The 23,931-nt window shown below is 35.4% G+C and overlaps 3 protein-coding genes across 8 annotated transcripts; 1 reads left to right on the top strand and 2 right to left on the bottom strand.

The window, feature by feature from the left end:
* Positions 1-2,605: 2,605 nt before the first annotated feature.
* LOC144543663 (uncharacterized) lies at positions 2,606-6,104 on the top strand. Of its 3 annotated transcripts, none has more exons than XM_078292003.1 (4): positions 2,606-2,853; positions 3,808-4,034; positions 4,283-4,378; positions 5,261-6,104. In XM_078292003.1, exons 2-4 carry the CDS (start codon positions 3,842-3,844, stop codon positions 5,926-5,928), a joined length of 957 nt encoding a protein of 318 aa, XP_078148129.1. In that variant the 5' UTR covers positions 2,606-2,853; positions 3,808-3,841; the 3' UTR covers positions 5,929-6,104. The 3 variants fall into 3 exon arrangements, with proteins under 3 accessions (XP_078148129.1, XP_078148128.1, XP_078148130.1); XM_078292002.1 differs by having other exon boundaries at positions 4,283-4,432; XM_078292004.1 differs by lacking the exons at positions 2,606-2,853; positions 3,808-4,034 and adding an exon at positions 4,844-5,114.
* Positions 6,105-7,787: 1,683 nt separating this feature from the next.
* On the bottom strand, positions 7,788-13,571 carry ORC3 (origin recognition complex subunit 3). Of its 3 annotated transcripts, XM_078326385.1 has the most exons (18): positions 13,349-13,559; positions 12,839-13,057; positions 12,367-12,541; positions 11,934-12,103; positions 11,638-11,774; positions 11,288-11,561; positions 11,079-11,153; positions 10,866-10,939; positions 10,671-10,761; positions 10,365-10,558; positions 9,685-9,754; positions 9,340-9,425; positions 9,060-9,140; positions 8,904-8,979; positions 8,692-8,819; positions 8,374-8,544; positions 8,141-8,259; positions 7,788-7,845 (listed from the first exon to the last, which is right to left on the bottom strand). In XM_078326385.1, exons 1-17 carry the CDS (start codon positions 13,424-13,426, stop codon positions 8,154-8,156), a joined length of 2,205 nt encoding a protein of 734 aa, XP_078182511.1. In that variant the 5' UTR covers positions 13,427-13,559; the 3' UTR covers positions 7,788-7,845; positions 8,141-8,153. The 3 variants fall into 3 exon arrangements, with proteins under 3 accessions (XP_078182511.1, XP_078182510.1, XP_078182512.1); XM_078326384.1 differs by having other exon boundaries at positions 7,788-8,259; positions 13,349-13,571; XM_078326386.1 differs by having other exon boundaries at positions 7,788-8,259; positions 9,060-9,137.
* Positions 13,572-15,454: 1,883 nt separating this feature from the next.
* Positions 15,455-22,933, bottom strand: LOC144576068 (protein ENHANCED DISEASE RESISTANCE 2-like). Of its 2 annotated transcripts, none has more exons than XM_078326317.1 (21): positions 22,428-22,933; positions 22,248-22,322; positions 21,614-21,667; positions 21,458-21,523; positions 21,280-21,371; positions 21,132-21,196; positions 20,925-21,023; positions 20,551-20,591; positions 19,765-19,865; positions 19,366-19,461; positions 19,040-19,104; positions 18,879-18,950; positions 18,084-18,451; positions 17,672-17,714; positions 17,422-17,576; positions 17,235-17,336; positions 17,076-17,120; positions 16,855-16,995; positions 16,378-16,473; positions 16,184-16,285; positions 15,455-16,059 (listed from the first exon to the last, which is right to left on the bottom strand). In XM_078326317.1, the coding sequence occupies exons 1-21, from the start codon at positions 22,563-22,565 to the stop codon at positions 15,940-15,942; spliced, it is 2,136 nt and encodes a 711-aa protein (XP_078182443.1). In that variant the 5' UTR covers positions 22,566-22,933; the 3' UTR covers positions 15,455-15,939. The 2 variants fall into 2 exon arrangements, with proteins under 2 accessions (XP_078182443.1, XP_078182442.1); XM_078326316.1 differs by having other exon boundaries at positions 18,078-18,451; positions 22,428-22,915.
* Positions 22,934-23,931: the final 998 nt, after the last annotated feature.

Below are 23,931 nucleotides of genomic sequence, written 5' to 3'. Positions count from 1 at the left end.
TAGGAGCATATACAAGATTTTTATCATATTTATCAAATCAGATTTAAATATCTAATCGTATTCAACTCCGTTATATAATAAAGTACTAGATAAAACATTATAAAAAAATAACAAAATAATATTATTTTACATAATAAAAACCAACAGCCCTACCCTGTAATATGGTGGGTCTGTCACTAATACCGTGGAAATAGTTATGAGAAATTCTATTTTTCTTTTTAAAATACTTGATAGCAAAACAATTATTTCTATTAATAATCATTAATATAATTAAATAAAATGATAAACAATAACATAACAATACTTATTAATTTGTACTTCATAATGAAACTTTTGCTCGTAAACTTGTTTCCAATCATCGAATTATTTTATTAAAATTAGCAAATTGATCAATAGTGATGCTTAAAGACGCATTTTTTTTAAATAATGCTGGAAATTATTGTTGGTTATCAAATATTTTGAATTTATTTTTATATAATAACAAATATTATAAATTATTTGCAATTAAAAATATATTAATTTAGTTGTAACAAAATTCATAAATGAATTGTGAAGAGTCAACACAGAGGCATAAATTTGGCAGAAAAAAATTAATATAGAAGAGAGATCACCAATGCTTCCACCGTGGAAAAAAAAAAGAGGTCCAACTTTATGTTTTTTTTTTCCATCAATTTACACTAGAATGAGAAAAAAGATTGGAAATCCCAATCCTATTTCATGCAAATTACTATACGAACATGTCATGAGAATTAAATATCAATTAGGTTGTTTGATAAAAGAAGAGGAGTAAATTTCAAGTAATACTAAAGAGTTGGTGTTTGGTAGAACCGGATTAAAAAAAATGTGTTAAGGCGGCAAGAAAATCCTAAGAATTTAATTCAAGAAAAATATTGCTTTAAAATTTTGGACAAGGACTTAAACTTAGAAATTCAGAGCAAAAGAAGCACAACTTAATCCTTACCAAGGAGATATTGGTCGGACAAATTAAGAGATAGGATGTTGTTCGGTAAGGAGGGATTAAGCCTTCTTAAAACTCATCTAGCTTTCTTAGCAGCTTAATTATGCCAAACACTAGTTCCTTAATGTGAATTAAGATTAACTCCTTTTGTCCAAATCTTAAATCCCTACTGAGGCCTTAAGACACCTCTACTCCTTCCTTTAGCTTTCACTCACAAATTAAGATAACTGAGTATCAGTTCTTTAGTGCGGATTAAAATTTAATTTTAATTGTGTTGCTGAACAATCTCAAGGAATCTAAATAATCCTTAGTTAACAGCTCCACTTAGCTCCAAATTCTATCCATTTTCATGAAAATTGAGACATTCGAACGTACCCTTAGAGAGAGAAGAAAGGACGAGATCAAAAGAAAAAAAGATGAAAAAAATGACAAAGCTTAAATACTTTATACTTATTTATAGAGATTATAAAATTGCTTATATGAAAGATGAAGAATATAGTTCTTCTTCTTCTTCATAAAACTATAATACCATAGTATTTAAAATGTTCCCTTTCCTTTTCACCTTAGATTCTCCTTCACTTTTTTAAGGATGAAATACAGAGGACCCCATTATATCATTTTTTAGGTGAACGGCAAATTTTTCAAAACTCTTTCTATAGATGTCGACGCAGCAACAGTTACGGAATTTGAACACTGAGATAAAATAGTGCATAAAGCATAATTAACTTTTATGTTTTTATTTTTTTTAATTTACATCTTCAAATATTTATTTTTCTTTGTGGTTGAAACTTCGATTCTGATGTTGGATGTTTTTAGCATTTGGAATATTTTGGGGTGTTTATGTGGAATTTTAGAATGTAGGGCACTGTAGGACTTCATTTTTTGTAAGCTAGATATTCTGTACTGGATTTCTAAAAAGAAAGGAAAGTCAGATTTCAAGAAGAGAGAAAAAAAATGATTGGACGTGTTGAAGAAAATACAGGCTTTTAGGGCTTACGAGGTGAAATTACTGTGGCTTCGTTGGACTTCCAGTAACCGGATAAACTTCATCAATTCATCTTTTCCCTTTTGGAGGCCCAATTATTGTTCCTGACTAGTACTGACAAAATCTGTGCTAGGCCTATCAAATGGACCCTAGTACTAAGTACTAACAAGTAACAACCGTCTACCCGTACATATATTCTGCAGCTGCAGCTGCAGAGCAGAACGAGAGAAGGAATCTGATCAGTCATCACTGCCGTCCGATCTGCACCGAGATTCCCGTGACAATTTTCAATTTTCGTGCTGATCGGACAGCTCCGACCGAGTGTCGGACGGACTGGAAAAAAAAAGCAAAATATATATATTCTAAGGTTTAGTATAGGAGTGCGCTTCCAGCCTTCCATACGCCTAATTACGAATTCACTTCCCCTCAGGTTACCGGACTGAGTACATTTGAATCAGACGATCCAAAATTGTTATATTTAACTTGGCACGAATCTCTAAGCAAAAATTATCCTGCCCCCCTCTGTCATCCCGAGCAAGGACCTGCTGAAAGTGAATCTGAGCCGTCAGTTCTAATTGTGTTGGATCAGGTACCTGGGAGGATACGGAATTACGGATCCCCTAATTACTCCCCCTTCACAATTGAATTGAGTAATTGTCAATTGACAGTCCCCGTCTCTCTCTACCCAAAGCCGCTAAATAGGAAAAAACAAAAAAGAGAGAGTGGGACTGTGGAGGGAGCGCCAGCGGCTACTTTCCGCTGTAACGGACAACGGTTACACCTCCTGACACTTTCGGTTTCGAGACGATAAGATACAAACAAAGGTGTAATAAGAGAGAAACGGGATTGAGATGTGAGAAGAGGAGACGAGAAGCGATGAATATTCGAGCTAGGTCTTCAATTGAATGAGGTTCTTCTTTTTCCTCTTTCGTTCTTAAATTTTCACTTTGTTAATCCTATTAGGTATATAAGCTGTTATCAGATCTCTACCTTTTTCTTTTCGTAATGTCTTTTGATTTTTGAGAGATTATAGTGCGGTTTTTCCAATTTCACAAATAGACAGGCGGTGCCTATGCTCTGAGAAATAGATATTAGTTTATAGGGATTTGATTTATCCAAATTAGTGTCGTTCCCTTACTTGTTTTCCTATGTTGATTGCAATTATTGATTAAGGCAAGTGGTAAATTCTGGAACAAGGTAGCTGTTGTAAGGTTTATTTTAATTTACCATCAGATTCTAGCTTACTGGTGCATTAAAAATGGCTGAGGCTAGGTTCCAGCACCTCCAAGAGTACTTTTTTCTGTTTGAATTTGGTCTATCTGGTCATACTTGTGTAAAACTTGGTAGTTTCTTTAGTGAAACAGGAGGTGATGTGCTGTTTTTACAAATAAAAAAAAGGAAGATTCTAGCTTAGTGCAAAATAATTCTTAGAAAGTTTTGGATGATTAGTCTTTAGTTGAATCAATTGGCATAACAATGAGCTAATATTTTTATGCCCTGGTCATGCAAATTGAGATTTTCTTTTTATGCACTGTAACTCTAAATTCTTAGAAAGTTGGCAAGATAATTATCTTATTCTGGAATCATCCCTAAACTTCTTTCATATGGATCTTTTCCCTTTAGGTTTTACGTAACATATAATTTTAGCAATTGTGTTGTTTAACTTGCTTCCTAAATATAGATGTAGCTTTTATTTATGCGGTTTCTTTTGTTTTGATGTAAATAACACTGCTCTTGACATCATTGATATACAAGTCATTCTCTGCTGTTTATATCTTACTTGGTAAATAGCAGCTTGATGAGCAATCGTTTGTCGTTATATTTTTTGTCAGTATGTAATATGTGTGTAGCCTTCTTTTGTCAGCTTTAGAGAATAAAAACGCGCACTGAGATACCTTATGATGAAATCCAAAGAAGACGGGACCAGAAAGAGAGGTCAGAAATTGTCGATTCAGGTGCATGGAGAGGGGCCAAATTGGATTCTGATAGCTGGCGGTGCCTTAATTAGCACTTTGGTTGTCAGACTAGGGTTCAGACTCAATAATTTCTTTCAGAACAAAAATTTAAATGACGACACTTCTTCTACAAAAGGTGAATGCCAGCTCTTCCTGTAACGTCTTTACTCAATTAGATGTCAGACTTACTCTTAACATTTTTTTTACTGTTTGAGAGTGAGAACTGATGAAGGGGTAGTATGGGAATTTTCTAAAATAGGAAACTAGTAGAGCTTTTCCTTATATTATGTCTTATACAAGATTTTAAGTTTTAACAAGCATAAACAGTATAGCTTTCCTTTCTTATGGACATTCTTTTTTTGCTAATATTAATTATTTTCTCAGAGAGGCAAAATCCTGGTGGAAGAATGACACCTGGGGTGCTACATTCTGACCTCTGTTGCTATCCTCTAGGAACCAACTTCTACCAGTGCTCTTCAGGTCTTGATTGTTATTATTATGATCACCATATTATGGTAACGAATTTGCAAAAAGGTTCTTATAATTTCATGAAAAAAATGAGCCTAGGAGAGAAATTAATCCGAAACAGTATAAAAGCCTTTGTAAAAATTGCCGCATCTGATTTTTGCATATTTATTATCAATTAGTGAGTAGAGAGGTTCAACTTCATCGCTGTTTCTTTATTTTGCATCCAATAATAAGACAGTAGATGTCAAAGTGCTGCAAACTTTGAAAGCGGTTCCTTCTATTTTGTCCAGATAAAATCATGAAATGTAGAAGTTAAACAGGCTTCTTGAAATAGTTCATGAAAAATGCATGATTTATTCATTGGGAGGACAGAATAAAATGCACATTTTATTCATTTGGAGTTCTATTCACAAATTATTTGCAGTGCTATTGACAAATTATATGTGAATAATTTGAGAATCATGTTATTATATTTAGGACGAGCAATGGCTGTAGCAGCAGCTTGTAGTAGCATGTACTGCACGGAACCAGGGGGTGTCCAATGGGCATCGTACCAAATTCGGTCCAATGCCCGGTTGGATCCGTTTGATCCACTTTAAGATTTGTGCAAGCGAGTTATTTTAAAATCCACCCCATGGATCTAAACAGGCGCGGGAATCTTGACACAGATTGAATGGCTCCTACTGGGCATTGGACCAAATTGCCCATCGGACCACCCCCTTTCCCGTACAGCACATGCTACTAGAGGGTATGGTCTGGCTTCCATATCAGCAAAGCAGGAACTTTTAATTGCTTAAGCTGACTTTAGTAACCAGAACATGTTTGTTAATTCTATATTATGTTTTTATTATTCTTTTTGTTTTGAGAAATAATATGCATATTATGCTTTTTCAGAGCTGGGAACAAGTCTAGCACAACCTATCAAAGCAATGTCTCAAGAAGCAGAGGGATCCCTCCCTCTAGTACGGATTCAACGTGCTGAAGAATCAGACAAGGAGGTCAATCAAGGCGTCATGTGGTCAACCTCACCTGACCAGCTTGGTCTCCCTCATAGGCCATTTCACCCTTCTATCAGCTCAGAATCCCTGTCAGAATCAGGATCTGACATATATGTCAAGAGGGAGGTGATACACAGACTGAGGCAACAGCTCCAGAGGAGAGATGAAATGATAATGGAGATGCAATCTCAAATTTTGGAACTCAAAAATTCACTCAGTATCCAAATGACAAACTCGTCCAATTTGGAGGCACAGATTGATTCAGCAAATCGTGACTTGTTTGCCTCTGAGAGGGAGATCCAAAGGCTGAGGAAGGTTATTGCCGACCACTGTGCGGGGCCCATGACTGGGCATGCAAATGGGAATGGATGTTGCTTTGAGGAAGTGGGGCTGCAGGATGATGCGAAAGCAGATATGCTAAAGAAGGAGATAATGGAGTTGAAGGAAGTGTTGGAGGGAAAGAATTACCTTCTGAAGAGCTATAAAGAGGAGAAGGCTGAGTTGTGCCTCAAAATAAAGGAGCTCCAGCTCAGACTTGCTTCCCAGGTTCCTAATATCTTGTAAATTGGATTTGAGACTAGAATGTTAGTAGCTGTAGTTGTGACTTTTTCTTTTTTTGCTTCTTTACTGAGCATATCTGCGCCATTAGTGCGCGCAAGCATAATTTCTCTGAAGGCAATGTGACAGTTGAGATGTTGGAAGAGCTTGTCTGATATGGTTAATTGCGCTGGTTCTGTGAATGGTTTGTCTTAGGTTTGACTAATAAATCTATCAAATGAATATCGGTACTGCCTCCTGGATCATTAATGTTGTAATTGGTTATTCATAGCATTTTTGATCTCAGTCCTGACCTATCCAGTGAGACCGAACACTTCACAATAATGTCAGTTTTGATCGGTGAAGTGAGAACGAAATAAACTATCTAGTTTGTTTATTGGATCCCTTCCTTGGGTATAAAATTCTAAGTTGATGGATCATGGATAACATATTGCAGGTTCATAGGAGGGCTGGATTTCGTTATACAGCAATAAGATTAACGAAATAAACGTTATTTGTTCTATTTCTTAACTGTTTGGATGCAGTTTGAATACTTCGCCTAACTATGTTCTGCAATGGCTTTATAAAATTGATTAGACCATGTTTAGCTAGCATAACACTCATTCGGTCAATGCTTCCCTCATCTATTATTCTATTTGATATGGTTGGCACAACAATTCTGTACATTTATAACATGCCTACTACATCCGCCATTATATAAAATAATACTTGATATAATATCCTATTAAGGGTTTGATACCATAACTACAAAGGTTAGTCAGATACGGATCCAGAATTTTTTTCAAAGAAAGGCAAAAAAAAATAACGAATTGGGTTCAAACCCATTAGCTAATTAGATATTAGATAAAACACAATACTCTAATTTATAATTTCTAATACTCTCACTCTTAATTTTCAATACCCTGACTTCTAATTCTAATTACTAATTATAATTCAATAAATTTATTAATTTTAATTCTAAATTTAACATTAATTACAAACCAGAAGTTCTAATTCTAATTACTAATTATAATTCAATAAATTTATTAATTTTAATTCTAAATTTAACATTAATTACAAACCAAAAGTTCAGAGAGGGCAAAGTTAAACTAAACTTATAAATTTGTATAAAAATTCAAAATTCAAGAGGAGACTACCATCGCCTCTGAAAGTTAGAGAGAGAGCGAGAGAGAGCGAGAGGGCTTATAGCATAAAAATTTGGGAACAGGTAGCCCTAAACCTGACCATCGAACTAGTCTGAAAATTAATTCAATTTTTACTTGACAAAAAGCATCGAGGACAATAAAACAAAATTAGAAAGAAACAAAACAAATCCCTTTGTTGTAGCATATGCCGTGCCAATTTATGCTGTGGTCACTCCTTGTGTCCAACACAACTAGACTGATATAGATTTCGTTTTTATAATTGTTTGATATAATATATTACAATTTTTATATTGATTATAAATTCGATATTTTTAATAAAGCTAACAATAGCGCCAAAACATCCCATATAGCAAAATCTAATTGGCAATTGAAGTGTATCTACTGTTTCTCAAACATTTTTTTTTTGTTTACAAATATTCAAGTCCTAACCTGTAATTAATAATCTCAACATTAACAATTAACAAAATATGATTGTGTAATAATGTTCGTGAGTGTAATTAATTGTGGCTTCTAAAACACTTGCGCAAGTAAATTTCAATAACTAGAAACATTAAGAAATGTCAATGACGGTAATTAACAGCTAGCGGAAAAGATGTGTTTTAGCATGAAATTACAATGGCCACTTCTCTTTCAGAGAGTATTCTACAAGCACTTTCAAACAATTGAACATAATAGATTAGTGAAACACAAACTTGGTGATAGGCCATTGAAAACAAAAGGAAAACAGAAGTCAATAGCTATCAGGTTAATTGGCTTCACAATTTCATGAAACAGCTATCTGGTTAATTGAAAAAAAAAAATGGAGGTTATTTTGGAGCTGGAATGATACTGGCTAAAATCTGACAAGCCCTGCCCATCTGTTATTTGTCAAAGTGACAAAAATGTTCTCATTGGTCTGTTTTATTTCAAACATGCACCTCAGCAGCAGCAGCAGCACCAGCACCCACAATATTTCAAAATTATGATTTATCAAGGAAGATCAACGAACTTTGGAAGAAGAATCCCCATGCTTAAATGTTAGGAGTTGCTAACTACATTCATCAAACGAGGCATGGTCTCTAAACACTGCTAACCTGACAGAAAATCTCAGAGACCAAATGCAATTCTCTGAACAAAGTCAGGTCTTCTCTTGCTCGGCATGCGAAGTAGTCCCGTTATTTGGAGTTCTGTAACAGCCTCACAAAATCTTGCTCTAAAATAAAAAAAGGATACTGTTACCAACAGTTTACTTTATTTTCTAAATTAATGACAATTGCATCTTTGGAATGAAGAGAAAAGAATTAGGAATTAGAAAAAATATGTGTACTGAATCAGAGCTTCAGTCGCAGGAGGAGGCATGGTTTTTGCTTTCTTTGATGCAGGGGAAAGATGATGTTTCTTTTTAGGAGTCTTAGAGGCACTGGTGAGAACATTCTTGAAAGACTGGTACCACTCGTAGAGATTTATAACATCTCCATATTCTTGTGCCAATTTATACCTGAAATTTTTTCATTAATTGACCAAAACAAGCCTCACCACAGGTTTTTTCTGCTTTATGAAAATTTTAGGATACATAGGAAACTCTTTGGTATTAGAAATAACAGAACAAATTTCTGTCTAATTACAGTATGCAGTTGCAACTTACATAATTGAAGTATCATGCATGGAGGGAGATAAACTGTTTGCATCTGAGCTACAACAGGAGCAGGAAAGATAACATTGGCACTTGAGCAAATCAAGCTGAATCGTTTTCCTTGAATCTCCGATCAAACCCTAGTGATATTTTGTCTCAATAGTTGTGTTGAAAATTTTACTAGGGTCTTTAAAAGCATCAATGTATAGAACCAGAAGACTTACTGATCGCAGAACATCAACATCTCTGAAGCAAATTATTTCATGAAGAGCCATGCATTCAGCGGGCTTCATATATTTCCTGTTATATAATTCAATCATAAGAGTTATTGATAGAAAAGAACCAAGTGGATGATTACATGTATAGGTGGAGTAGCCTACCTTATCATGGCATCCAGTAACATAGCAACCTTTTCATTTGGTAAATTTCCTTTCCCTGATAGAAGGGATGTAGTCCTCCTGCTACATTCATATTATAACCGCAAAATTTTAGAACCACAGAATACTGTTGTTTGGTTTAGTTATTAATTTACCAATAAACAGGGAATTCGTGTAGGCTTAACATTCAACTCATGACCTAGAAAAGTCTAAATTTAATAAATGCTAATGCTAGCACTGAATTGGTATGTGCCAATATTGGACTATTTATGATTATACTTACTTCCTAATATTAGGCAAGTTTTCATCGTAGACCTTGCCTTCATTCGTAGTCACCAAGGATTGAAGCTTCTTGACTTCCCCATTTATCTAGTTGTATGATATTTAATTAAAATTTTATAAATAATAATTTTGCAAGGATGATAAAAGCAAAAAATAAGTTTTCTTCAAACCAAATTTTCACTGGTTAATTTTGCAGCTTCCATCTTACCTACAATTTGATAACTTGTTTTAGTTTGTCCCATAGAGCTTATTTACTATTACTATATGCATTATACTACACATTAAGCATGGAAAACAAAACGAAGGCAGTTTCTTGATCAAAAGGAAGTAGCAGTAGCCATCATACCTCAGTCATTTTTTCTGTATGGATATTCCATGTATTCAACAAATTTGAGAGAGCTGTAACCGGCATTTCCCTAGTCCAGTATGACAAAATTTGAAAGATAAGCAATTCTGTACTAACAAGATATAAAAAGCATTGAAAATAAGCAAACAATTTGCTGCTTCAGCAGTTTATAGTCAAATGCAGTGTTGCTATAATCAAGCAATATATAGGAATATGCTAGCATGCTACACGTAGCATAGAGTCCCTCCGTGCAACGGCTCAATATTCGACTTTTCAAAATCCTAACGGTCGATCCGAACCGTTCATCTTGTTCTCCATATTAATATGTGTTTGGAGACCAAATTTTACATTTTTTGAAATTTTTTTACTATTTTTTTAGATTTATTGAAAATCGTTGTTTTCATCAAATCTGGACCATAAAAAAACAGCGATTTTCAATAAATCTAAAAAAATAGTAAAAAAATTTCAAAAAATGTAAAATTTGGTCTCCAAACACATATTAATATGAAGAACAAGATGAACGGTTCGGATCGACCGTTAGGTTTTTGAAAAATCGAATATTGAGCCGTTGCACGGAGGGCCTCTATGCTACGCGTAGCACCGTAGCAGGTTCCCAATATATATTCAATATGATCTGGATAAATCAAAAGGATAAACCAAACTGAAGGTCGGCATGTTACCGTATTGTGTGAATTGCCCTAGCTATTGACCCTACTCCAGAGCTTAACATTTCGCTTGAGTTCTTGGCTCCACATTTTAAAGGTTTCTTTGAGGTACTGTCTGAGCAGCTCATACTATACATTTCTGGATCAGTAGCCTCACAGAAAATATCTAAAAATTGCATTTTGCTATATCTTGCTACTTCAAACAAGCACTGTAAATTTAAATAGTTATACAAGGAAGAAAAAAAATCAACTTTCAGTTCTCAGTGAGAAAAAGGGACACATTTTTATTATAGAAAATGGTTTACTGATTTAGGATCATACCAAAACAACAGAGCTCCAATCCTTTTGAGAGGCCTTTAGGTCGGACAACTTTTGTATGATACTGCTAACAGCACCTTGCAAATTCTTTTCGCTGTTGAACAGTTTTGGAACAGTTTTGGTTAATAACTTGGCATAAATTGGTTTCAAATTCTTGAACCAGCAAGGAAATAATATATTCAATAGTAAAGGCTTCACCTTTTACAAGAGCAAAGATCAAGGACACATTTCTTCACAGATTCTGGCAAGGAAGCGAACATTTCATACCAATCCTGCTTGGAGGGCAACTATGTTATTTATTTTCTATAACTATAATATTCCTTTTTTTATATTTTTCCCTTCATGTGTAACTAAAAAGATCTTAGTGAACACAAATGATAGAGACAAAAAGAAAACTCATAAAAGTAGAACCTCATAATCCTTGTCAAGCATATAGAGGCACAGAAAGCTCACAGACTCCAACGAGAAGTGCTTGCTACATGCCAACTGTGAGAATGACAAATTGCAACTTTTATTCAATTATAAACATGCTAGAGCAAAAGATGCCCCAGAAGACAATGAAGTTCATATCAAACTGAGGCGAGGCAATGTAATATATTTTATGATGAAGTAGAGCCAACCTTGAGAGCACTTATAAAAGAAGTGATGGTGCCATCATGTCTGAGGAAATAATTTCTAAGGAAAAGTGTGACTTTGTGACCTAGGCTGAAATTGTAACATAGTCGGACAAGAACAGACTCAACCAATGTATTCATTCTGTCTGATGGCGTGCCCAGAGTGAGCATGCATGGATCCAGGTGTTGCAAAGCATTTGATGGAAGAAGATTTCTTGGAGCCTCTACAGTGGTAGCCACCCCCATTATGAAAAATATTGGTATTTTCATCACCCATTCACTGCAATTATCATATACATAATTTCAATTAGATTTTCTGTTGCAAATAATTTCACCTAATGGAAATAATTTGTTACCTTAACATAGTGATGAAATTGCCCAAGACATAAGGGTTGCACCGCTCCATGTCATCTATCATAACAACTATTGGTTTAACATAGTTCTCTCCCTCACAATACCATTTGGCTAGTGTCAACACATCAGCTATCTTCTCCTACTCAATTAAAAACCAAATAAAAAATGAGGATCTTCAGTCAACAAGGAGTTCTGTATGTAATCCAGAAATGCTACAGATGTTCCTACCATTGTTTGTCAAACAAAAATAGAGAAGAACGAAGAGGGGAAGTATAATTAAATTTATCATGCAACTCACATCAAGGGGCTCAGAATGCAGTTGCCTCAGCAAGCTTCTAATAGAACCACCTACCCCATACTTGATTGAGAAATCCAAGGTGGACATGTTGGCAACATGGCATCTATTGGATTTGAGATGCATCCCAAGATCACAAAATGTTTTTATATCATCAACAAACTCAGCATTTTCTGATTAAAAAAAGGGATTCAATAAGTAACTGATGATATCGATGGTATAAAAAAAGGTCCACGATATTAAATTCAACTATCTCCCAATAATAAAAAAAAACTATCAGCATATTTTGTACAGGTATTGTTTCAAATCTTCCCTACATGTCAGGGGTTCAACTTAAATCTTAAAACTTTTAGACTACTAGGTGGTCAACAAACAAGTTTTAAGATTTCTGAAACAATACCCCATACTTTTAGAAAAGGAAGTAATGGAATCTCACTTGTAAGAACAAATGCCGTCGGTAGTTTTCTGCATAAAGTATCATTTACTAGAGGATAAGGTTGCTGTATCTCAGACGAACTTAATTTCACATTGGATTTGATCTCTGAGAAGGATTCTTCTACCCATTGAAGCACTTCATTGAATAGCTTAAGGTTGATATCTCTCAAGACCCCCTAAATCCACAGTTAGAACAAAAGATATAATTATATACTACTTTGTTTTCCATTATATCAAACCCCGCATTAATGGTAAAAAAGATTTCCTCCAAATTAACTGTTGAGTAATACCATCATTCAAGACCTTAATCTTGAAAACACCAACCCTTGCAGGCATAAATGATTACAGAGTTCATATTGTAAATTAGGCAACAATCTGAGGCACATGCCTCATAAAGGTTTTCTCCCCAACAAATTGAATGTGCTCTTGTCAGAAATAAGGTGAAAATTAAAGTACTCAAATTATTGTAAAACCTCAATGCTGGACTCAATCTTGGACCATGTCTCATTGAATGCTTTGAGCCGCCATTGTTCATACAAGGTGTCAGAGGGTTGCTCATCAGATGGTGTCCGTTTAGATTTCTTTGGTGATTTGGGAGGAGATTTGATTCCCCTTTCCCTACCTTTTCCAGATCTGGAAACCTTCTCCCCAACAGTTGCTTGTGGCTGAGCCTTGTGAAGAACAAAGAATGGCTGAAATAATAATCATGCAATGGCAGTTACGAGTTGCTAGAATCTTCAACATTGTTTTTAAATTCCAAGTCTCCATCCCTCTTCCTATCCATACATCTAACAAGATCTAAAAATTTGATCTCCTCTACCATCTGAATTACATCTCTTTCATTTGAAAACTATGTCTACAACCCCTCCCCCCCAATCCCCAAACACACACACTTCCCTCTATCCAATCTATTCTTCATTCCTAATGAAAGCAATTACGTTAATGAGAGTTAGATGGAGGAAAAGACGGAGAAAGGGGCACACCTCGAGTGTGTGATTAGCATCTTGTGAGTTGGCGCCTTGAGAAGAAGCACCTTCTGGTGAGCTCTGGTGCTTTGCCATTGAGTGATTCAGCTAAAGACACGTGATTTTCGATTGGATTTTCTCAATCAGAAAATAAGTTATATTTGCAAAGGATGAAAATAACCCACTCTTTTATCAACTTCTTTGCTTGCTATCAAACCCTAATCCGTTCGGAGAATGATTTCGATCAGAACTAATCAATGCTGCTTATCAGGCCACTGCAAGGAAGGGTAGTAATGTACTTTTGCTCAACCAATTATCGTCAAAACTCTACCATTTTCACGAGATTTCAGATAGCACCCTTTTTTTCCCGTCGAATCCAGTCAATTGAAATCGTCTCACCTCTTTTCTTCCCTTCCGATCAGCGATTATGAGGATGCGATTTTGGTTTTAAGTCCGGAGAGCGGGAACGCGCCTAGGGTGCCCTCAGCCTTCTTTTTTTGGCGGGAAAGCATTGATGGGTTTGGATCAGATGATTAAACCCGAGACTGCTAAATGCGTACCGTTTAGTCTAAAATTGATTATCCGAAAATGTTGAGGAAGGTCCGAAGAACTGACTATTGATTATCCGAAAATTGTTTAACATCATTTTGCTCGATTTCTGGCCTCTGGGTTTATTTTCACTCGCTAAAATTGTAGTCGAAAGGGAAATAAATCTGCTGTAATTCCAATCAAATAACAGGGTCCTGTTATTCCAATCCCAACCATTCAAAAAATTTCATACACAAATCTCATTAAAAAAAATTCATGCACGAATCTCAACGAAATTGAATGGTTGGGATCGGAATAACAGGCCCTTGTTATTCCATTGGAATCACAGCAGATTTATTTCCAGTCCAAAGTTGCTTGATTTTTTTGTTTGTTTTATAGTACATTTTTTTTCAACTAGTAATGCTCGCGCCTCGTTAATATTTAACACATGTTTATACTTATTTTTATAAAACGAAGCATTAGTAATAGCATGTATACAACTGTCAGTTCTAATTTTATCATTTTTTATTTGATTTTTTTTTTAATTTTAAAGTTTTAATTTTCAAATTGGAAAAATGCTTCTGAATCCATCTAAAAAAAAAAAATCAATGAGTTAAAGATCCTAAAATTCATTTAGCAATACGTATTTTCTTTCTCAACATACATGTGTTAGAATTTTAATACGGTTAACGACATGATAAAATCTAAATATGATTGAGGTAACAAAATATGTATTGCTGGAATGAATTATTTTAGGATCTTTTATTATTTTTTATTTTTTACAACTAGATTTCTTAAATAAAAAATTAAAACTGTAAAATTTATAATTAAATAAAATAATAGAAAAGTATATCGTGTTACTTTCTCAACCTTGATTAAACAAAAAAAAAAAAACAAATTGCAAGCTACGTAAACTAAACACAAGTTGATTTATCTCCAAGAATCAGCAAATATAAAAGAAAAGAAGCTTATGGATCCACTGGAATTAAATGGGAGGGGGAGGAAGGGAAAATTTGGATCACACATAAATATTTTGTTAATAAATGTAAAGGAATGGCATTTGATCTGATGTTTTTGTTTTTTTTTTAAAGGCGATTTATAATTTTTTTTTTTCCAGGCGGATCATGGGGCAATTTAATAATATAAAATCTGATATTAAAAAATATATTAATATAATTTTCATTGGACAGTTCAAATCAATCATTTAAACTTTAAAAATAAAAATTTAAGCATAACATAAAACCTCTTTACTTCCTAAAACACTATAGCCCAACTCTTAATTTAGTAGCCCTCTACCATACATCATCACCAGTTTTGAACCCATTCTAATGGAATTATATAGAATTGATATCGACGCAGTGACCAAAATTTTAGAGCACAGATTTACTAACAAAAAATCTACATCTTTATACATACTAGGCGAGTTGATTGGTATTTTTACTTTAACCCTAACTAAGATATTTAAGTCAGACTAAAATACATAAGACATTTAAGTAAGACTCACTCTGCGACCCCTCCAAACACAAGTACAAGAACCAGCTAAGAGGGCTAGATTAAATTTAAACGATGGTATTTTATCGATCTTAACAAATAATCTAAATGAGAAGAGAATAAACAAAAAATATTTGTTCAACTGCAACTTTGTAACTTACGGAGACGGGTATTTCAGCTAGCTAAAAAAAATAGAGTAATTACAAACTAGGTAATCAAATACAGAATTTCACCATATGAATAACTTTCTTTATCCCTTAGTCAGAGTCCCTGTAGAAATCATACAAGGCAGCTCTTCAATGAAAACAACTAAGCTGATCATTCTTTGGAAAAAAAAAATGGGAATGGATTCAAGCTGCCATAACCAAGAAGCTAAAAGCCGCATGAAGTCAGACCTTTCTAAATTAACGCAAGCATTATCTATCTGTACGGTGAACCCATGATTTTGTATTAAATCGCACGCCAACTTGATTATTCAAAATTATTTTATACATGGCTCATGGTGCAGCTACATGGCACCTATGAATTAATATCTACAGGAGAAAAGAATCTCAGCTTCATGTGTGTGGTTCACTCTGTAGAAGGTGGGATTACTCAGCTGGAGCAGAACTGCTATCTTCCAGTACAGGTGTAATTGCAGAGGATAGCTCTACGTGGCATACACGAACTGCACCAATCAGCCTTTCTGGAAGCTCATCCAGTGTATCTGCCTGTATTTCCATCATTTTTTAAAAGAAAAAAAAAGCGTTAAAAATAAAAAAGGGGGATGGTGGTCTTACCATACAGGTTCCAATAATTGTATTAAGCAAGAGTGCGAGACCAAATTTTAAGTACCTGAACAAGAAAGGCCATGTCAACTACAAGAGTCTTAATCGCACCGCATACTATCCCCAAAACTCCATTGGCCACAGTGGAAGAGCCAATATCTACATCTATCTGCAAAAACATATTGTTGAAGTAAATAACCATAATATTTCTTTTCAGATGTCAGTTTGGACAGATAAAAGGAAACAGAAATTGAATCTCGCCTCCAAATAGCTTGGACCACGGATATAGGTGATATCCAGTGCTTTTCCTAATAGACAAGGTTTGGCGCCAACACTCTGACGCACAATCCAGGAACCCTGTGCAGAATATACATATGTCAATACCAAGAGCAATAAATTAAAGAGTAGAACCAGGGTGTTCTTAAGCTCACCAAGCACTTTGGTGAGGTTAACTCGAAAACCTATCAAATTAACTTCAAATGACAAATCTAAACCATCGAAACCGATCTACTTCAAGAGTGATGTGTTTACATGTCAAATTTACAAATTTTTGAATTAATTTAGTATAAAGTTTGACATGTAAATGCGTCACTCGTGAAGTAGATCGGTTTCATCTGTTTGGATTCGTCATTTGAAGTCATTCCGATAGATTTTGGAGTTAAGCTCACCAAGTTCTACTCATAAATTCAAACTACTGTATGAAAAGTCTATTGACAGAAACTTCAAAAATAGAAGAACCTTGGGTACAGATGGAATTAATTTGAATTTGCTGTTACGGAATTCATCATCACCGTCTACAAATCGCTGAAGTAACGATCCTGGTACAAGTCCTTTCATGACAAAATAAAACACCATGCTGTAATTTGTTGAACCTGGTACCTGAACAAAGAGTTTCTCAGTTAATCTACCATTTACAAGCAGACATAGCATTATACGAAGAATAGGTGATGACACTTAACTTGAATATTTATTGCTATTGAGAAAAGACCCTTCTCAGCTGCAACCTATATTAACACAAGCCATCAAAAGGAAATGAGAATTATCACATACTAATGCACAAACAATCTTTCTTTGTGGAATAAGAGACTAGAAGAAAATGTATTTGTCCGATAACATACCTGCACAGCACAGCCTTTGCGCCTGGCAACATGGTCCATGCGTTTCACATCCTTGAACCAATCAACTGCAACCAGTGCCATCATATGCTTTCCTGCGGGTATCTACATGTTTCACCCAAATTGCATCAATTTCATCCAATATAATTTGAGATCACATAAATGAACGTTTACCAAGAAGGAGAGAAACCTTGCTTTCGTCATAAAGAAAGTCTCTGCTCCTGACTCTAAAATTATTTGCCTCAGATATTCTCCAACAATCACGACTTTTCTCGTTGTCATCTTTCCGTAAATTGCCAGAAAAAACAGATAAATCAATATTCTCCAGGGGCTCCTTGTCCAAACCTTAACCAACCATTCAACAAATAAATTCAGAAAGGACATTTCTCAGATATGGTCGATGTTAGTACTATGCAATTGACAAAAAGAATAATGCTTACTCATCAGTTTAACTTCTGTTTCTCTTCTGCTGGCTCCAGGTTCCTGCATATATTATTTCATGTTTAAAAACAATATGCAGATAAAGTATATGCGCTAAGTAAAGCTAAATGAAATACTCATATAAAAAAAAACAGACGTTTATGCTCAATTCCCAAACTATGAACCTTCTATATTATGGCTAATAGTTGGCTCAATGGGTTACGAATTACTCAATAAAAATGAAGAATCAAATAATCAAGGGAGGAAGTATTGCCATCCACAACAAACTCATCGCATTTCCTTTTCTTTTGCTTCTGTTCAAGTCATATTTGTAGCCATTTGATCAAGGGTCGTAATTACCAGAATACCAGTATGTACTGTTTAGAACATCCTTTTAAACAACAACAAAAAAAGCAAAACAGAGACCTGTACTTGTCCTGGGAGGGGATCTTCGTCGTCGTCGTCAGACTCTTCATCGATCATAGTGGAAGGACGGTTAATTACGTTGTCCCCAGGCTGAGATGCAATTTCTTGAAACTTCTTACTCCGTTTAGAAGGAGCTCTATTTGGCTGCATGCCGACCATTACAGGCATCCCTGTCAAACTTGGGTTTCCATCAGTTTGAGCAAACCATTCTCTAAGACCAGCAACACTATTGAGCATATGGAGCAAGCAATGCTGTTGGAAAGAGGGAAGGTAACCGACACCCCATCCCTTCAAATCTATTTGCATCAGGTGCTGCACTTGCGATCTTCGTTTTCCATCCCGAGATTTGAGAGGAGAAATGTTAAACCCACCACCTGTAACCAAAGAAATATCAACATTCAAGAACAATGAAAAAATAATTACATAAAAGGTTCCAGAATGCAGACATTGAAAATAATTTTAAAAAAAAATAAAACTTTACTAGGAACCTTTCAAAAACTACAATATTCCCATATTGCCCTGAAAAATAGTATACTTTGTTTTCTATCACCTCCAAGACACCCTGCACCCCTCATCTCCCAACTTTTTCACTTAGCTTATTGAACCAAAATCCTTCATACTCATCTATGCAGAGAATGAGAGAGACAGAGAGGCAAAGCAAAAAGAAGAACCTAAGGTCATTTCCATGAGATGCTTATTGTATATGCGCAATTGGGAAGTGTCTAGAATTACGGGGAACTAAAGAAATTTGCCCTAAAATTTTAAATTAATAAAAGTTACAAAACAAAATAGGAAAATTACTCTCGATGTGGGCCCTCACAAATCCTGGTTGTGGGCCACAATTTGGGTGCTCCCTTGATTGAAATAACACCACTGCAAAGTGCAAAAGGTGCAGTTGTTACCATTAGATAATAAATCCAAAATTCAAAAGCACATATGGAGGCAATTTATACAACACAGACCATAGCTTCCATCATCATTGCGCCTCCAATAGCGAACATAGCAAAGGTCCCGGGGCCACACAATCCTGTAAAAATATTAATTTAGTCAACTATGTAAAGCTGACACAAAACATGTACATAGATAATGAAAAAACAATCAACATAATTACAATGAAAGATTCCAAAAGCAGAATATATAGAAAGCAAAGCTTAAACAACATAAGCAACAGCAAAGAACAATTTTTTAAATTTGCACAATTGAATATAAACTACAAAAATAGACAGTCATTATAATTTATTTACTGATCATTTTCTTTTGAAAAAAAAAAATTGTTATAGAAAATTACATGGGGTACCAATCAAGTTGAAGGCGATGGTATAGAATGGCAGTGTGACCATCCACCTCATCAACTAAGCTACCAAAGTTGAAGCTGCAATCCCACCTAACCATCACCAAGTAGGAAGTAAGTACAAGCACATCAATCAAGTTGAAAGGACTGTATATTTCTATCAAGCAGGTATTACCATACCACCTAATAGACTTGATATTTGGCTAGCATTTAGCTTACATCCCAACTTAGGCCCAGGAGAATTCTTAAAATGACCACAAACATCTAGGGTTGGTATAATCTGTATATTACATTACACCAATGCTACTGACCTGCATGGTACCAAACTCAATACCACCAACCTCACTGGAAAATAACTAGATAAGTAGAAATTAATAAAATGAGAAGGGAACTTACTCATAGCGAGTCCCTCCCATACCCATTACTAGCTCAAAAATAGCATCACATGATGCCTCTACTACGCCTACTGCTTTCATTGCTCGACCACAGCTTCTGGGCTAAAGAAAGAAACATTATTAATAACATACAGAACCAGATAATCTGCAACCTAATGGGGTTGTTCGACAACAAAGGATTAAGCCTCCTTAAGGCTTAATTCGCTTCATTTAGCTTCCTTAGCGACTTAATCTTGGCGAAAATTGGTTCCTTAGTGCAGATTAAGAATACCTCATTTAGCCTCCTTTTGCCCGGACCTTAAGGCACCTCTACCCCTTCCTTTAGCTTCCTTAGCTTTCATACACGGATTAAGACAATCAAACATCGGTTCCTTAGCACTCCTTAAGCTCTTAATCCTTTGTTGCCGAACGGTCCCAATATGACTAAATTACTTTCATAGGTCAATACACTTGGCACTTTGTCGCAAATTGGTATCTGGACTTTGATTTGTTCCCTCAAGTCACTGAACTTTTTTATTTGTTCCAATCAAGTCACTCCATTACCTTTTCATTCCAAAGCTAAACAGACTTCTTGCCGGCTTGGAAGATGGTATAACACTCCATTAGTTTTGGAGGAAGATAACACAGTGACTTGATTGGGTTAAATCAAAAGTTTAGCAACTTTGAGGATGGACGTGTCGTAGTTCGATGATCTATTTCTGAAAAGGCACAAAATTTTGTGACCTCCCAGGAAATTTACCCTATACTATATTATCATACTTAATCAGGGGAAGTTTGAGCATCTTACAAGGGCATCCATTTGCACAAGCTCCTCGAAAATGCGCAGACCTGCAATTCCAGTATAAATGTTCATAACACCCGACATGGCTAAATATGTGGTACTAACTTCTAGAGGTTCCATAAGACAGTATAGGATTCTGTTTTGGTACTTTTTTTATATGCTTCTTTGTTTAACTATGCTAACTATGGGCTCCACATGATGAGGCTTATACATATGATTTTCCTTTTACTTCATCTTTGTTAAAGATTTCTCCTATTGAGCCAAACATGATTTCAGTACTATTTGAACCATAGTCCCAAACACTTTAGACATATGTACAACTTCTGGATGTTATGAGCATATGGCAAACATCGATATAGAGTATGAGAAAGATAGCTTACCATTTTGGCACCTGACAAGGCGCCAGTGTTTTCTAGAAGAAACTTGATCCCTATTTGCAACATTATCTCTGGTCCAGTCATATACTGACTCTGGTGGACCTGCGCAGATAGAAAACAAAATAAAGCAGAATATTATTATTCATACAGTTTCTAAATTGAGATTGTAAAACTCGAAAATAAAACCATTGAAATGTTTATTAACCAGACCATTTCCCATAGTAGTTCTTCTTAGCAGAGGAGGATGACTGATCTCTTCCTCTTCAGCGCTATACCTACACACAAAAGGAGGCTTGGTGAGAGCAGATTTATAACAAGTGCAACTAGGAAGCAACAATAGTAGAAGCTAGTCTTTTACCGACTATCATGATCGGATGACGAACCAGGTCTTCCATTTTCTGTTTCAAGTTTACTTGGAAATGAAGAATCTTCTTTGTATTCTGTCACGTCCTGCATTATAAATCATGGCATAACAAGTTTTACAAGTGCTTCAAACATGGTCTATATAGTCTGGTAAACAGTGAGTGGAAATTAACCTTATCAATCACATGTTCAATTTTCTCCTTCCATATGAGAGCCTCTTGGATATTGAATGCCGCCATCTGCATGAAGATAGATCAAAATATTAGTGCACAGTAGGTCAAGCAACAAAGACCCTCAATTGCATAAAACTGAGATAGTGCTGAACTTACAATAAGCCGATGGTGCTTCTCTTTCTTGTTGTATATACACAAAACATACAGAGTCTGACGCAAAAGCACAACCATAGAAACAACATTTTATGAGCAAATGAGTTCAGAGGAATGGGCAATTATATATGCGGTAAAGAAAGTAATAATTAAAGCATGGCGCTAATGTAGCACTGTGACCACGGTCTTGAGCAAGTATTCCCATTTCAACACTGGAGTTCTGCACCCTCTAGAAAAGAAAAGAAAAGAAAACTATAGTTCTGCATATACTGATGCCAGACCTGATGGGTAGGAACCAGTTCACCAATAAAGCAAAGTATACCACAATTTTCCCCTAATTGTGCAATATGACCTCGTATTGAACCAAATACTGTCTAAATTTAATGACAAACTGCTCCATTATAATCATTTTTTTTTCAATTAAACCTTAACTGCTCATCATAAGAGCACCGAACCCAACCAAACTGGCAAAACACTTTTAATTGTTTGTGCCGAGAAATCTTATATAGAGTTCTTCAGAAATCAGGAATGAGTGATTGCCATCTTTTTGTACATTTTATGTTTTCCTAGGCTCAAGCCCCAGTTAATGGGGGAAACCTATAGAGCAAAGAAATTGTTAATAAAAAGTTTAACATACATTTCCATGATGCATCTTCAGTCCCCTGTCTTCCACTCTACAATTCCCATCTATTGCCAGAGTCTTGATGGGAATCTACACTCATCAAGTCCAAAAATAATAAGAAGTAAAATATTCATTGATTTTCAATGTTTCCAGCCTTTATTAAAGCACATTATAAAGAAATTTCCGAGCATTTACCATGTTTTCCTGCGGTTTCTTCTTGTAATATCCAAGCACTCTCGTCTCGAGAACAAAATACCGCATATGGATGTACGACCGTCCGATCTTCCTCCGACCGTATCTCGCCATCCATCCCTCGTACACCACCTTGGACATCTTTGTTCTAGAAAAAAATCAATCTTCAACGAAAATTGGTCAGCATAAGAGGATGAAATCGAATGGTCAAGAACAAAACGAATAGCGAGGAGTTCAGATCGGATCGTCGGAGGCTTGACACTGACAGATCGGATCGTCGGAGACAAATCTATCTAGGAATTCAAAAGAGAGAAGGTAGAAATGGAGGTTGCCAGTGACGCACTGTCAGAAAGAAAAAGGGTTTTGGGAATTTGGATGTGGGGAGGGACCGAGGGACCGAGAAGAAATTAGGCGCTCGTACCGAGAGCCAGTGTCAGGCAACCTCTCTCTTCTTCTTTCTTACGCACGCTTATTAGTACTCTTACGGTTTGAATTCACATCCTCTGAGATATCTCATATTTTGCGTGACTTTTTGAAAAATTTCAACCGTTGCAATAAATTCTGCGCGAATCTCAAAGTTCAAATAATACTGGCCCCCACGTCACCCCCGAATAGGCACCGGACACGTTGGTCACGCAAAATATGAGATATCTCAGAGGATACGCACTCTTATTTTCTCTGAGAAGTTGACTTTTGTCAAAAACTACGGTCCATCCGTCCATCGGCAATCAGGATTACTTCACCGCGACGAAAATACGCGAGCGGGGCGCGTCCGATGAACACACAACTGAATCCGTGTCCTCTGACAAAGGGGTGTTCAAACCGAACTAAAAAAAACAAACTAAATTTTCTTTTTATTTTCAAAAATAGAATCCAGCCGATTAAACTTTATAAACTAATTAAGAACCGGATTAGAATCTGAACTAATCTAGTTTAAGATCCATAGAACATGCTTTTTTAATATTTGTGTCAATACGGATTGAACGGTTTGGATTTTGTTCTGAATTCACTGAAAGTATGAGTTAATGCAGAGGATAAGAAGTTATGTGTCTATAAATTTGTTTTATAATTCGTTGTGCGGTTCATTTTAATATTTATACATATTATTTTAATATTTGTGCGAATTATAAAACGAAACGGATAGTTCTGACTTCTGAGTAAATTAGTCCGATAACTATCAAATGTGTCTCGCTTCCAATGTATGCTGTGAAAAAAAATAAGTTAGGATTTTCTGACAAAATCAGAAGATATTACTATCGGAAAATGTGTTTGGATGATCGAAACATAAATATAGTGCTATAAAAATAGTATAAGAAAAATATTAATTTGAATGTTATGAGAAAAATGTTAACGTTGTATTTTTTTTTCTTTGATTTGTTCAATACATATATATAATCACATTGAATAAGGAATATAACAGCAGTATAATTAACAATGCAAAAGTATAAACAGTAAATAATTAAATAGACAAAGATAGATGATAGATGTCCTCATCCTTCCTTTAATT

Source organism: Carex rostrata, chromosome 25 (assembly GCF_964058835.1).
Source record: "Carex rostrata chromosome 25, lpCarRost1.2, whole genome shotgun sequence".
Lineage (NCBI taxonomy): Eukaryota > Viridiplantae > Streptophyta > Magnoliopsida > Poales > Cyperaceae > Carex > Carex rostrata.
The sequence above is the reverse complement of the archived record's forward strand: the minus strand, read 5'-3'. Positions and strand labels throughout refer to the sequence as shown.

Bases quoted from the DNA above. Each gene is read 5' to 3' on its own strand.
- ORC3 (XM_078326384.1), bottom strand. From the start codon at position 13,426: ATGGCAAAGCACCAGAGCTCACCAGAAGGTGCTTCTTCTCAAGGCGCC. The intron at 12,542-12,838 runs GTTTTACAATAA...CTGTGGATTTAG, and splicing joins AGATTGAGTCCAGCATTGAG to GGGGTCTTGAGAGATATCAA. The intron at 9,755-10,364 runs GTAACATGCCGA...ATACTGGACTAG, and splicing joins AGGGCAATTCACACAATACG to GGAAATGCCGGTTACAGCTC.
- LOC144543663 (XM_078292002.1), top strand. From the start codon at position 3,842: ATGATGAAATCCAAAGAAGACGGGACCAGAAAGAGAGGTCAGAAATTG. The intron at 4,035-4,282 runs GTGAATGCCAGC...TTATTTTCTCAG, and splicing joins CGACACTTCTTCTACAAAAG to AGAGGCAAAATCCTGGTGGA. The intron at 4,433-5,260 runs GTTCTTATAATT...ATGCTTTTTCAG, and splicing joins GGTAACGAATTTGCAAAAAG to AGCTGGGAACAAGTCTAGCA.
- LOC144576068 (XM_078326316.1), bottom strand. From the start codon at position 22,565: ATGTCCAAGGTGGTGTACGAGGGATGGATGGCGAGATACGGTCGGAGG. The intron at 21,524-21,613 runs GTAAGTTCAGCA...ATCTTCATGCAG, and splicing joins AGAAGCACCATCGGCTTATT to ATGGCGGCATTCAATATCCA. The intron at 19,105-19,365 runs GTAATTTTCTAT...ATATTTTTACAG, and splicing joins CAACTTGATTGGTACCCCAT to GATTGTGTGGCCCCGGGACC.